This window comes from Pseudorasbora parva, chromosome 24 (assembly GCF_024679245.1).
Source record: "Pseudorasbora parva isolate DD20220531a chromosome 24, ASM2467924v1, whole genome shotgun sequence".
Classification (NCBI taxonomy): domain Eukaryota; kingdom Metazoa; phylum Chordata; class Actinopteri; order Cypriniformes; family Gobionidae; genus Pseudorasbora; species Pseudorasbora parva.
Window position 1 is genome coordinate 18,410,691 of NC_090195.1, and position 15,514 is coordinate 18,426,204.

Below are 15,514 nucleotides of genomic sequence, written 5' to 3' on the forward strand. Positions count from 1 at the left end.
TATATATATATATATATATATATATACCTATATATATATATATTAGGGCCGGGACTTTAACGCGTTAATTAAGATTAATTAACTACGGGACTTTAACGCGTTAATTAATTACGCAAAAAAAAAAAAAAAAATTAATCGCACTTATTTTTGCCCCGCGGAACGTTTTTCAATGAATGAGTTTTGACGGACCGATTATACTGGAACACCAACTAGCGCTCATGAGTCACGACCAAGGGGGTAATCTAGCACTCGGAAAGCGTTCCACCCCTAGGGGCTGCCATTGCTAACCAAGCCATCACCTGCTGTTAGCATCCCATTGACTCCCATTCATTTTTGCGTCACTTTGACAGTGAATAACTTTACATCTGAGACGTTTAAAGACTCCATTTGTCCATTGTTTATTTATAAAGAAACACGACAATGCATAAAAGACTCCATTACCTTGTATCTTACACTATCGGCCCGCAGAAGCTGTTTTTGTAAAAATAGGCTAACGATTGCGTCATAACCAACGCGACTCTGTCGCACAGTTGAGAAATTACCGTATAGACCTGAGGAGACGCTCACAGGCAATCTTTTACTGTCTATGAGACAGTCGGGGGGACGTGGAGACATAAAGTCTGATAAAGTAAAGGGGGAAGAATGGGGAGAAGCCCATAGTGAGCCAAAAGCAACGGGAGAAAATATTTAAACAACGTGATTCAGCTTTCACTTTCCACATCTACTAGAAGACCTACAGCTGTCCGACAGGAGGCTCACGTCACATCTACGTCCTCAAGCTCAGTCTGAGCCTGCGCAGTTCGCTCAGCCATCAGGAAGTGAGTGCTCCTATACTGACATCACTTAATGCCGTAGAAGTCAATGGGAACGCCCCGTCCATTTCTTTTACTGTCTATGGTCACGACAACAACCATGACAACAACAAACCATAGTGAACATGAACGAAGAAGCTGATGAGACCGCTTTGCTTGGCCCCGTGGATGGGAAATTTAGCTTTAAAAAACGAAATGATGGAAGCGTCGACAAGAGCATGGTTGTGTGCAAGCTATACAACAGAGGTATCCAAAGTCGGTCCTGGAGGGCCACTGACGTCCTGCAGAGTTTAGCTCCAGCTTGCCTCAATACACTGCTAAAGTTTCTAGTATGCCTAATAAGACCTTAATGAGCTGGTACAGGTGTTTAATTGGGGTTAGAGCTAAACTCAGCAGAACAGTGGCCCTCCAGGAGCAGGATTGGACACCCCTGCTATACAACAAGGAATTAGCATATCACCGCAGCACATCGAGCCTCAAATATCACAAATATGCTTTTGCTACACTTAATTGCAAACATTGCACTGGTCTGCTGGACTGAAATAAATAAACAATATTTTGTTGATTAAGCTTATGTATTCAGTCATTATTCAATGGTATGCTAAAAAACCATGTGAAAAATTTGGCTACTTCTCATTGTTCCAGGTCAAATATTTATATGCAATTAAAATGCGATTAATTTCGATTAATTAATTACAAAGCCTCTAATTAATTCGATTAATTTTTTTAATCGAGTCCCGGCCCTAATATATATATATATATATATATATATATATATATATATATATATATATATATATATATATATATTGTCAATGTTGATAATAATTGCAAATGAATTTTGAAAAATCATATGGCACTGAAGACTGAAGAAATGGCTGCTGAATTAAAAACTTTTTTTTTTAAATGTAAAATATTTTACAATAGAAAACTTTATTTTAAATTATAAAAATATTCACAATATTTTACTTTATTTTGTATCATATATAAATCATATCATATAAATCATATATAAATGCACCCTTGGTGATCATAAGAGACTTACTGGCAAACTTTTTGATTGGTTGCCTGAGACAACCGTTAATTATACTGTTTAATTATGCAACTGACCAGTCAGAATTGATGAATACAGACAGTCATGTAATAAAATATCTGGACCCACTTTATATTAGGTGGCCTTAACTACTATGTACTAACACTGTAATTAATAATTTTATACAATGCACTTATTGTGTACATACATGTTTTTACATTGTACTTACATTTCTGTAGTTACATTTGTAATTACACTTTTGACATTTCCCTTACACCTAACCCTACCCTTAAACTGACCCACATCACCACACCTGTCCCTAGCTCTACCTGTATCCCACCTCAATATCAGCAAAAGGGTTTTGCAATACAATTTGAACACAGTAAGTACATTGTACTTATTTTTTGATGTTTTAGCAGTCCAACTGTACCATAAAAATGGAAAAAGGCTAAAGCAAAGCATATACACTTTTACAAAATCTTATTGTTTTTCTTAGTGTGACACTTAAAAAAATGTAAGACCCTTTTTCAATTATAAAGAACATTTTATCGAATGGAAAGGTTCTATTAATTTTAAAGGTTCTTTATGGAACCATAGATGCCAATACGGAATCTATCATTTTAATAGTGTAGTGAGACCAGGGCAGCTGTAAACTGCTCCGCTGGCAACAGCACCTCAATTATAAAAACAAATCTGACCCCATATAAACTGGAATACCTGACCGTTTCCACATGGACACTTTTTCTTAGATTCTCATCAGCCATATAAACAATGGCAGCCCTGCAAGAGCTCACTCTGCTGCATGTCCTACTCCCAAAATGTTTGCACATTTTTATCCTCAACAGAATTCCACCGACCTAACCGCATACAAATTCGCCCCAAGATGTTTTCACAATGGCCACATAATGCAAACGACTTCAAAACAGGAATCCAAATGCTGAAGTGTGTTAGGCGGTTAGTGCACAGCTTGAGGCAGATACAAGCTGTCATATGTCAGAAATATGGCAGGCTGGGTAACACAACGACAACAGGGAAACAACCGGGGAGTTATTAGACGTGAGCGGGGGAAGTTGGGACGGGGCCTGACTGCGGGGGACTGACCTTGGAGCGAGGAGGGGCACGGATGTACCACTTGCAGTCCACCGCCTCGGTCTGCAAGGCTTTGCCGTCTTTGGTGATCTGCTGCGATTCAATGATGCCTTCAGGTCCTCCCATCTCAAATTCACAAACTGCAGCGGAAGAGACATAAGAAGACAGATTGCGGAAAATGAACAGCCATTAGATATATTCATATGTAGGGCGCTTTTAAATGAATGAATAATACCCACAGGGAAGAGGTTTGGGGACTCCTAGGTCTTTAAAGTCAGGATCTGGAAAGAAGAAAGAAAATAAGATATTTAATATAATTCAGATAACCATAAATATTGTGTGGCGTTATATCAACTGAGCCATTCAATGCGCAATCAACGCGTACACTGAGATTGATCAATAAGGTTTGTGAACTGTTTAATAGCTTTAATAAGTGTTTGAAATCTCACAGTTGAAGTTTCAAAAATGATGCAGAGCTGCAGTTTGAGCAGCAAGGAAGCGTACAATAAATAGAGATTAGACTGCTTTAGCAATATCTTCTAGTATATTTCTAATTTCACTGCTCTATAGAGGCTTGTGAAAAAAATGTAGACATGTTTTGGAAGTTGTCTGTAATGGAGGGGCTTTGAGACCACCTATAGAGAAAAGTGTGTATTTGAGGAGAAGAGCGTTTGTTTGTAATCATGGTAATTAGTTCTACCAAAAGATCATCCAATATCTCATCTAATATCCATGTAATACATTTAACTAACTTTATTTCCATTTTCACAAGCTAACAGGTTGATTATCGCCACCTACTGAGCTGGAATGTGAAGTCTTGCAAGGTATTGTGCACTGTCAAAAAAAAAGGTACATTGCTGTCACTGTCACCCTAAGGTACAAAACCTTAAAAGGTACTACTATGTACCTTTAAGGTACTAATTCACACTCTTAAAGTCGTGATATGTACCTTTTAAGGTACTAATATATACCATTAAGGGGTGAGAAAGCTATAAAGATTAACATCTTTAACATCAAAGATAAACATTTTCACTTTTGTATCTTGGGTACCGCCCTAGTGACAGCACTGTACACTTTTTTTCTGACAGTGTAGGAATAAGTCCTAAAACCCATAAACCAGCCATTAAGAAAATTAACCCTGGTTTTACTTTAAAAAGGCCATTGCAGCAAAACCATGGTTATTTTGTGGTTACCGTGGTTTAACTACAATAACCATTTTCTTAATATTTTACCATGGTATCTGTACTAAAACTGTGGTTATAGGTATCAGTCTGCCACAAAAACATCCACCAAAAACAACCAGGTGTTATGGTACAGAGGCTACGGAGACAGAGGGTAAAGTGAACACGTTTATTGTGAGAAACAGTAGAGTGAACAGTAGTGCAGTGCCTGTTGCACAAAGCTGTTTCAGTTGTTAACCCAGGTAAGTTCGAGATTAGTGTGAGCAAACTCTGGTTTCTCGTGCTCAAGAAGGTGGATTGGTTTTTATCAGTGTTTATCACCATGGTAACTCACACTACACAGCTAACCTGCTCTGGAGCAGGTTTAATTCTGGGTTTGAGATCGCAAACCCAAACTGGACCAATCAGCAGCAAGTAAAGATGCAAAAAAGCAACACCCCTGTATCTCTCTCATTCCAAATTAAAGAAGTTTATATTGAAAAAACGTTTGAAAGAAAATTGTGTATCATTTGGTGCTAATTATTTATTATATTTATATTATATGAATTATAATCACCTTGAATTTATATATGTTCATATATAATTTGAATTGACAAATAGTAATATAAATATAATACATGCATTCATAATTCTTTTAAACAATCTGTATTCATTTTAAAGAGATTGAAAGAGTTGTTGGAAACTTAATCATGCTACATTGAAGACATGGGAATGTGATAGAGATTTTTTATTGCCTACCTTTATTCATATAAGTTATGTTCATTTGCGAATACTTTTTAATTTGCTTAAACATTTTAAGGTCACAGAGCTTATTTTCTGCATTAATCAAAAAGCCAATGAAAAAATCCAATTGACTTTTTGTCGAAAGAAACTATAGCCTTCGGTTTGGCCTTCAAATATGCTCTTCCTAGCCTAGAAATCTAGACGCACCCTAGCGGCAGCAAATCTAATATGCCGCGAGTATCGTCTAGCAACTCTCAATACACGTCCGAGCTGTAAAAACCAAACTCTGGTCAGGCCAATCACATCATGTATAGAGTCAGTAGGCGGGACTTAACATAGTGACGGCAGAGTTGCGCTTGCATGCTACTAGTAAACACTGAAGCCGGCGAACGGCGTTCTTTCGAATCAGCTTTGGCCGTGACTCTAGAAGACTTGGAGTTGAGCTTTTATTTGAGAGAAGAACAAAGAACGGCACTGAAGTCATTCTTAAAAAGGGAAGCTGTTTTCAGAGTTTTGCCTAAACCGGATATGGCAAAAGTTTAATCTATCAACGAGCTCTGCTTCACCTTCGTTGCTCTGGTTGGTTGTAGCGCTATCCTATCACGTGCAGAGGGAGTTTGAAAGAAAACCGTTTATCCCGCCCCTCGGACTGAGCCCTGCCAGTGGTGAGTTTCCAGACCAAACATCTTGATGTGGGTCTATGCTCTCTCTGCACCACTTTAAAAAAATACTTCAGTCTGAACAAATAATAATGGAAAGCATAATCTAAATTGTATTGATCCAACCTGCTGTCCTTAAATAAATTCAAACGTTAAAGAACAACTTAGACTTTTTAACCTGCTGTGGAGAATCATTATGTAACCACACATTCAGTAAAATATCCTCAGCTCCCAGTGGTCTCAATTCTCTTTTCTGAGTTGAATTTCTTTACTTTCAAATGCACTTCAATTTAAAAAAGTACATATCCTACTCCACAGACTCTGGAGAGCCATATTTATTGAAAATACTATACTCAGTCTAACAATAGTGGTTAAGAGCAGAATGCCTAATGTGCAAGACATTATTGTATTTCCAACAATATAGTCTCATATAGCCAAACTTTAAAAAATGTGGTCTTCACTGCTTATTCTGATCTAGAACTGCACACTTAGACTGTCCAATTGACATGTAAAGCAACCAATCACTGGTAATTTAGTTTTTAAGTTCAGATAAGTGTATATTTTTTTCTCCATAATTAATTCCGCTAGAATTAATTCAAGAGTGATGAAGTAACTTTTATGAAGATTGTAGAAACAATGTAAAGACAAAGGACAATGTTTAGAGACGTAGACAATTTTTCTGCCAATCACAACGTAATAAGTACTGATTATTTCGCTGATATAACTCTAAAAGCAATGAAAACTATACTAGGCCTGTAAATACAGATTTCCTGATTAGATTGGATTCAATTCAGATTCAAAAATGTTTTCAAATCGAAATTATATTTTGGTTATATTTCAGTTATAATGTCTATTTGTTTCCTACATATAAAGACATTTTCTCTGCGCAAATGCATACATTTTTTCAGTTTTAAATAACGGATAACTTGATTTTTTTTAAACTCTTCATTCAAAACACTTAAACGAGCCAGTCTACATTTTTTGATTCACTAAAAAGACAGCATTTTTTTTGTGTGTGCAATAAACATAAGATTTTCTGTGGGTTGTCATATGTCAAAATGAATAGCTTCAATTTCATGCTCCAATACAGCCGTACTCTTTATCCTAACATAAATGAACAGTCTATCAGAAGCGGCATTGTGCTATGCAGAACTAATAGGTGGGCAGTTTAATTACTCTCACCCTTCTGTGATTAGATTGGCTTATATTTAGTATGGGTGATATTTCGCTCTGTGATCCCACCGTTCGCTCTGATATTCATACATGGACAGAGACGGTGGCATTTACAGACCTGTACCTCAGTGAAAATGACTTCTCATAGAAAAGACACACATACACACACATAGGAAGCATAAGTCTGAACACGTTAAAGAGGGGGTGAAATGCGGTTTCATGTATACTGAGCTTTTTACACTGTTAAAGACTTGGATTCCCATCCTAAACATAGACAAAGTTTCAAAAACGAATGTTGGACGTTTGATGGAGTATTTCTGTGTCAAAAATACTCCTTTGGGTTTCTCACAAGTTTCGGGGAGTTTTTTTCGAGTATGGGTCGGCTTGACGTCGATAGAGCGGAAGGGCCGTACGTGCTCTTCTCCCGGTAGGGCGCGCGCGACTAGAGCGAGAGAGAAAATGCATAACACTCCATAAACACTCTCTCAGCTGCAGATCCAGTCGTCTGTGAACACTTATGTCGTTATAGTCCGCGCCACGCTCCACTTTATTCCTTTGGGTGACATCAAGCGTCTTCAACGCTTCAGCACAGCATTCCGGGAAGGCAGCGCTGCATTTGAACCGATTTGAACGCGGAAATGACGGGAAGCTTCACAACATCGCGGATCTCCACCGTCCATGCTTTCACAGGACTTCACCAAATCATACAAAAGAAGTGTGTTTTTGACGGAGTGGTCTCAGCGATAAAGGTTCACGGTCATGCTTTGGAAACAGGCGGTGAGTTAAACTGCTTCAAATGTCTATGTTGTTGGCTATCGTCACGTGAGTAAACACCAGTAAACAAAACAATCGTGTATAGTTAATTTATAAATGGAGCATGCAATCTATAGTGTGTGTCTGAATACATTTGTTTAGCTGACCACTATAGGTGTCAGTAAAACCACCCAAACATAAACCTAGCGTTCTCACAAAGCGTGCTTCATCATTCAAATGCGCTAGCGGTTACTCCATTGCTGTTCTCTGTATAACGTTACACTAGTCTGACGTGCAAAACCGTTTTGCTTGCTACTGCTAAGGTTTAGTCGCATACAATAGTCCATAAACCGAATCATGTCCTCATAAACTGTGAGTAAACACACACAAATGTTGACAGGCCACTAAATACAGTACATACCACAGAGACGTCCTGATGTTGTTGCTTCTCCTGTTCAATTTATTTCATCCTCTGGATCTGATTCTGGATCATATATGTATTAGTTGAATCTGGGTAGCGTTTTCTTATCCACGCTTGAGGACGTCACCGCTTTGTGCGTGATCGTCATTCTTTAGGCCCGCCTACACAATACGCCTCCAGGCGCTCGTTTTTTTTCCGGAAAGACTCGGTACAGCCTATATTTCTTTTATGAATATAATAAAACTAAAGACTTTCCGGAGATATGAAGGGTGCAATACTACTCTATAGGTACTCAAGATTGACATGAGATTGACTGAAACTGAGTGTTTCACCCCCCCTTTAAGAGAGGATTGGATTGTACCTTAGTCAACTTTACATAAGAGGCTGATTGATTTGTGGATTGATCTGCTAAAAATGCCTGATTTATTTCTCTCATTCTAATTTCACCCTCCTGTGAGCACTTATGTGGGTCACTGTGTGTGATCGCAGAGGACACCCATCACTATTATGACATATTCACTCCTATTTTGGAACACGAACATGTGGCAATTTGAGACAATTTGTAGGATATGCAACAAGATATTTAAGCTATACTTTTTCACTGTGTTGCAAGTCCACTTGCAATATATGCCATTAAGTGAGTCAAGTTTCTTACAACAAAAAAAGTTCTAGTTTAGTTGCATTACTATCTTCAAGACTTCTATACCAATGATCTCTTTTGTGATTGGCTAATGTTTGTGTGCCAGTGTTGCCCACATTGTCTTTAATCATTTGGTCAAAGGGTCAAGGTATGGCTAGTTAGCATGCAAATTTCTTGTGATGGGTTCTGTGCAACCCATCTTTGTTTAACATTTCACACATTACACATGCTGCTTAACATCTGCACTGATGATTCAGGTCAGGATTTGAGGATAAAAAGAGAGAATGAGGAAGATTACATTAAGAAATAGAGTTACATCACAGAGTGTGAAAGAGAGAACCATCATATCAAAAGAGATGAATAGGCAGAAATTAGATAAAATGGCAGGTTAAATAAGGAAACACCTTTCCATGAGCGGGTGTACATGGTCTGCAACAATGCTTAGGAAGGTAGTACATGTCAAAGTAACATCCACATTGATGGCAGGACCCAAGGTTTCCCAGCAGAACGTTGCCCAAAGCATCACACTGCCAATCCAGGCTTGCCTTCTTCCCATAGTGCATCATGGTGCCATGTGTTCCCCAGGTAATCGACGCACACGCACCCGGCCATCCATGGGATGTAAAAGAAAACGTGATTGATCAGACCAGGCCACCATTTTCCATTGAGTGGTCCAGTTCTGATGCTCACATGCTGTCTGTGCTTTCGGCAGTGGACAGGGGTCAGCATGGGCACCCTGACTGGTCTGCGGCTACGGAGCCCCATACACAACAAACTGCAATGCACTTTGTATTCTGACACCTTTTTATAAAAACCAGCATTAACTTCTTGAGCAATCTGAGCTAGAGTAGCTACATGAGCCAGCCTTCGCTCCCCACGTGCATCAATGAGCATTAGCCGCCCATCACCAGTTCACCACTCTTCCTTCCTTGGACCAATTTTGATAGATACTGACCACTGCAGACCAGGAACACCCCACAAGAGCTGCAGTTTTGGAGATGCTTTGACCCAGTCGATCAGGCCATCACAATTTGGCCGTTTTTCCTGCTTCTAACACATCAACTTTGAGGACCAAATGTTCACTTGCTACTTAACATATCCCACCCACTAACAGACGCCGTGAGGAAGAGATAATCAGTGTTACTCACTTCACCTGTGTATATTAAAAATACCTGCATGTAATAACAGCTTCTCTATAATTACGCTGCTGACCTTTCCCTTACCCCGTAAACCATCCTTACACCTAACCATACCACCAAACCTGTCCCCTGTATCCCATCTCAATAGAAGCAAATGTGTTTTGCAATACATGACACACAATATGCAATTATTCCAAATATATCCAATTATTTTTTCTATGTAAGTACATAGAAGTAAAAGACACCTAATAGGCACTAATAACCACATTTTCATTCTCCAGTAGTGATTATATTTTTTCATTAGACTTAATGGATTTTTTTAATTATTGCTTAAAATTTGAAGAAATCTTTTTTTTTATTTATCACATTATGTATCTGCAACACGTAAAATGAAGAGCTATTAGTGCTTCCACAAGCCTGAGACCATTCAAAGTGAACAAGTTGCCCCCTAGAAAGCCAGTGTCTTCAAACTTAACATTGCCACTCTATCTAAGCATTCCTTGACTTATCCTCTGAAATCCTCTAAGACATTTTAGCTGTGGCAATACAGCGATCAGCTAGAACAACACTGTGGAAATAAACCATTGTTTTGTTGTACAAACTGACTGTTACACTCCTGCTCTCAGTTTAATCAAAGGTAGCTGCCACCCTCTATTTCGGTTTACACAGAAGATGCGGATCCTTTCTTTTAGTGAGGGAGGAAAAGAAAGGCTGCTTGAGTGCAGGGGTGTGCTCTGATTGTTCTTGTCTGTCATCCTCCTTATTCTTTATCTGATAATCTTGTGAAAGAGAAGCACCGACACTGTTTACCCACCCACAGCGTAAACTGCGTGAGCAAAAGGAAAGCTGCTCTTCCCTGCGGATGGGCTGCTGTAAAGTTGAAAACAGCCTTCTGTCCGTTCAATTCCTTTTGCCAGAGATCTGACGCCTATTCGAGGGTAAACCAGGGGCAATGCGCTGTCAGTCAACATAAGATAGACTGTGGCTGCTTCCAAATACAGCCAAGATTTATGAATGCTGTAGATCAGTTAGAATATTACCACTTTGAGGATCAATAAGGCATAAGCAATAAAGTAAATGTGGGTGTACTTGTGCATGTGCATGTGTGTGTGTGCGTCACCGAAGCAACGACTACTGTATTCGTGGGTAGATAATATGGATGGAAAATTCAGAGTGGCAGAAAGTTAATGAAACAATGACCTTCAGGTCAAGAGAGCTGGTTGCTGGACTGATTTATGATTTGGATGTGGCATCACTTAACCCACAAGGTCCAGCAGGCCCCATGGGATCAGCCGTCAGCCATAGTCCTGTGTAATACAGGATCCCTCTAAAGGTTATCTAAAGGCATCTATCATCTAGAAGAGACACTCCTATCTCTAAATGTGAGATTGGAGATATGAAATTACAATGAATATGTAAAAAGGATATAGGCTTTCTTTTGTGTGACGATCTAACATTTCCCTTCAACATCTGCATAGCAGGTAAGTTTTCTGATTGTATTTGTTATTTGTTAAAAATTATTTCACAGCAAAGGTCTGAACAATCAAATGTCTCAAAATAATTATGATAAAATATATTGCACAGCTATGAAATTAAATGGAAAAAAAGGGAAAAAGGGGAAAAAGCTGGAAAATTATTTTTAAATTTTCAGGTTGGCATCTATACTGTATATACAAGTGTGTGTGTGTGTGTGTGTGTGTGTGTTGTTCATGTATTCCCTATGTACAATGATACATAGGGAATATATTTCTAGTGACTGATCACATCTAAATTTTTAATTTGACCGAATTGAAATTCTGTGAATTAATAAATTTTTCTAGCCTGGATGGCAGCCGAACTTAGACCCGCCCACAATTTTTTTAGGTCGGGCAGTTCGGTCTGGCATCACTCCATAGAGGAGTGATTATCTCAGAACAGAAACTGTTCGGACCAATGAAATCATCAGGGCGGGCTTTAGACGATGACAGACAGATGATCAACAGTAACGACATGCACGTCATCAAAGGGGCTTGGATTATATTTGTTCAAATCTCAAACGGAGAGCTTGTTTGTATATGCATTCACCTTCACAATTTCTCTCAAAAATGATGATTATGTTGGGTACTCTGTGTATCATTTAATTATTTTATTTTTTTACAACACCGGCAAAGATTGTTTATTTCAGCTCGCGTACAGGGTTTTCAGACAGGGTTGTCAAGTTTTTACAACAAACCCGCCAACTACTAGCCCTAAACAATAGCTTCTCGGGGGGTTCTCCGGAAAAAATGGTATTTGGGGGTAAAATGTGTGTTATTTTGGCAAGGATGCCTGCTAAAATTCGTACTCATGGGTCTATATATCACATAATAGTCGCTTCAACCCGCAGACATAGAAAACAACCCGCGGGGAAAAAAACGCGGACTTGGCAACACAGTGCAGTTGAGCTCTGTTGACGTCGCTTCGTTGCTCTGATTGGTTGAAGGTCTATCCAATTGATGTATTTCCTGGTTCGGTTGAAACACGCCCCATAATCACAGCCCAATGGAGCAGTTTCAGACTCATATTCTGACTAGAATTGAGTATGACCACGTCAGGCTAACATTTTTCAGTTGCCCGAATTGAAATTTTGTGAATTGATCCAATTTAATTCACAGAAATTCAATTTGGCCAACTGAAAAATGTAGATGTGATCAGTCACTAGAACATTTTAAATTGGAGACCTGGAGTGTTTTTTTTTTATTATTATTTTTTTATTTTATTTTTTTATAGAGTGCAGCAATACAATAAATCTTTGACCTTGGGGACATTTTTTAATCCCCAAGAGGAAAATCTGTAAGGGTTATGTTCAGAGGGTTAGGGGATAGAATATACAATCTGGACAGTATAAAAATCCTTATGTCTATAGAAAGTACCCATAAAAATGGAAACCCACGCATCTGAAAACTAATTCTCACTTTTTTATTTCCAGATTCAATCATAGGTTCCTTATTACGTATAGAGCATGTACACACATGCACAATCTTTAAAAAGTGTGCTTTAAGTTTCTTGAAACACTAAAACACGTAAAAGATATAGATTGTGTTGAATGTCAGGATGCTTATTTTGCTCAAGATAAGGTGTTACGGCCTACAGTGTTTTTCCACATTGTTCCGTGTTCTGGAGTGAGCGTCAGGAGAGGTGCATTACCGGTGATTGCGCTTGAGTCAAAAAACTGCAAGTACAAAAGGGAATGGCGGAGTTGGACTGTGGCCGTTCATCTTTTCCTCTTCAGTTCCAGATTGTTTTTCTTTATTATTTTCTTCAGGTCTTGTATTGTTATTTTGACATATTTTCTATTAAATGTTTATTTGTTAAATTGAGTTCCATGTGTGGCCTCCCCTTTTCTTATGTTGCTTCACCTTGAGCCAGGTGGACGTAACATAAGGATTAATGAAAGGTTCTTTGTTTGGCAGTGGTGCTATACAGCACCTTTACCGCCCAAAATAACTGCTGAAAAAACACTGAAGGACCATACAGGGGCTTAACAGGTTCTGTATATCGTAACAGTACTATATAGCATCTCGGTCATCCCCAAAGAACTGGCGGAGAACCGCTGAATCACCAAGATTTGGTGCTATACAGCACTTAAAGTGGTTCCACTATGATTACAAGCCAACCACTTTTAATATTACACCGTTTTTTAGAGTGTATTTTAATGCTGCTACACTCTAAAAAAATGGGAGCATTGGCCCTACTGAGACCCCAGTGTAATTGGGGGAGAGCAGCTCATACTGTCAGACACAGACGAGGACACAGATGGATAAGTGTTAGTGCAAAGTTTATTAACAGAGGTTACGGACACAGGTGATACTTAGAAGGGTGGTGACACTCAGACGAAGGACGATGATTGTGAAGACGATAATGAAGGGAAGACGATGATGAAGGGGAAGACGATGATGATGATGATGAAGGAGACGGAGAGGATGGCAGGTGAGGGCTTAGAAGAAGGACAGATAGTCGAGGTTGGATCGGTGCAAGACCAGACAGTGAATGTGAGGGTGAGCCGGGTTGATATAGGGTGGCTGGTGATGGTGCCCAGGTGTTCAGTATTCTGGTGATGGTAAACGAGTGGGCGTGGCAGTGTCTGATGGCTGTGAGGGCTTGACACATACTCTACACTCTACCTAAGCCTAGCTAGCACTCTGTATATTTAGCACAGGAACATAATATGCCACAGATGTGAACTTTCTTTACCAAAACCAGGGCTATAGTAGAGCCCCCATCCAAAGGGGGCATACTTCAAAAGCCAATTGTAGCTGGGGAGGGAGGTAAATGAAGTAGAAGGAATCTATCCTTCTCAACATAGCTCTACTTAACCATAAGAAGGTAACCTCCAGCCCTCATGGACCACCAGAAAGGGATATATCTTCTGGAAGCTGCTGACTGAGACCCCAGCTCTAACTTCTCTATGACAGCCTCATAGACAGACCAAAGAGGTCAGAGTGTGAGATCAAAGCATCGAGAAGAACATTTTTCCCTTTCTTCTCATCACAGATTCCCATTACATCACAGGGTCTGAATCGTGAGGTACAAACACCTGACAATCCCACTCTGTCACTTCGCCGTTCGAATCAATCGATAACAGTGCCTCTTACTGCAAATGCATCGCCATGACTGGCTACAAATACCTTTAGAGCCGAACGCACTCCATGCAAGAGCAAGATTATTATCTTTCTAAAGAGAATAAAGCAATAACAGAACTTCTTACTGCAAGTGCATCACCACGAGTGCCTTTAACTCCCTTGAGAACCCAACACGCTCCATGGAAGTGCTAGATTCTTATCCTTCTAGAAATTCTTACCTTACTTTCAGAGAATCAAGCAACAACAGAGCCTCTTACTGCAAACTTATGCTCAAATGTGAGCCAAATGTGCTCCATGCAAACGCTAGACTTTTCTCCCTCGGGAGAAAATCAAGCAAGAGCAGATTTGCAACCCTTATGCAATAAGCTCATCCAGCTCCCTCGAAAGTCGAATGCTCCAACAGATGATTATCTTACATGCACATACAAAAAAGCGGTTCTTGAAGACAAAGAGCTGATGACGTGCAACTCAGGTGCCCTTTTATACTCACAGGCCCTTGGTGCGTGACATCATGGACTGACGTCTGCTAATGATTATTGGCTTTTGTTTACACGCGCCTCAGACATTGGTCACACTGATGGCATTCTCCATAGCGTCAATACCAGACACAGTGTCTAACTTCCACTTCGAAAGGGAACTAAGCAACAGAAGGGCTAAAATAAGATAGTTATCAGTGTACAAGTGCTCCCAGAAAGATTTATGATACCAAATGCATCAGGTATTGGAATGATAGGACTGTTTTTATACAGTTTTTTTAATTAAAACTGTAAATGAAAAACGACTAATTTACTTTATACAACATAAATACAGAGGAAAATATCCCCACAGTGCAATACTTCTACTCATGTGCATGTGCGCGTACACACACACACACACACACACACACACACACACACACACACACACACACACACACACACACACACACACACACACACACACACACACACACACACACACACACACACACACACACACACACACATGCGCACACACAAGCGCACACACACACATTTGTTTTTATGACATATGTGGACATTCCATAGGTGTAATGGTTTTTATATTGTACAAACCGTATTTTCTATCCTCTTACACTGCCCCTGCCCCTAAACCTACCCATCACAGGAAACATTCTGCATTTTTACTTTCTAAAAAAACCTCATCCTGTATGATTTATAAGCATTTTGAAAAGTGAGGACATGGCCAATGTCCTCATAAGTCACCCTCTCCTTGTAATACCTACGTCATTATACACATTTGTGTCCTCATATGTCACAAAAACATGCCCCC

The 15,514-nt window shown here is 39.4% G+C and overlaps 1 protein-coding gene across 1 annotated transcript in view; it reads right to left on the minus strand.

Annotated features, from left to right (window-relative positions):
• The window catches only part of neto1l (neuropilin (NRP) and tolloid (TLL)-like 1, like), a 142,926-nt gene that overhangs the window by 32,364 nt on the left and 95,048 nt on the right, over nt 1–15,514 (minus strand). The window contains exons 5-6 of the mRNA XM_067434919.1: nt 3,174–3,215; nt 2,947–3,074 (exon numbers count right to left, since the gene is read on the minus strand). Coding sequence (XP_067291020.1) covers nt 2,947–3,074; nt 3,174–3,215 — 170 coding nt within the window. The remainder of the gene's footprint in view (nt 1–2,946; nt 3,075–3,173; nt 3,216–15,514) is intronic.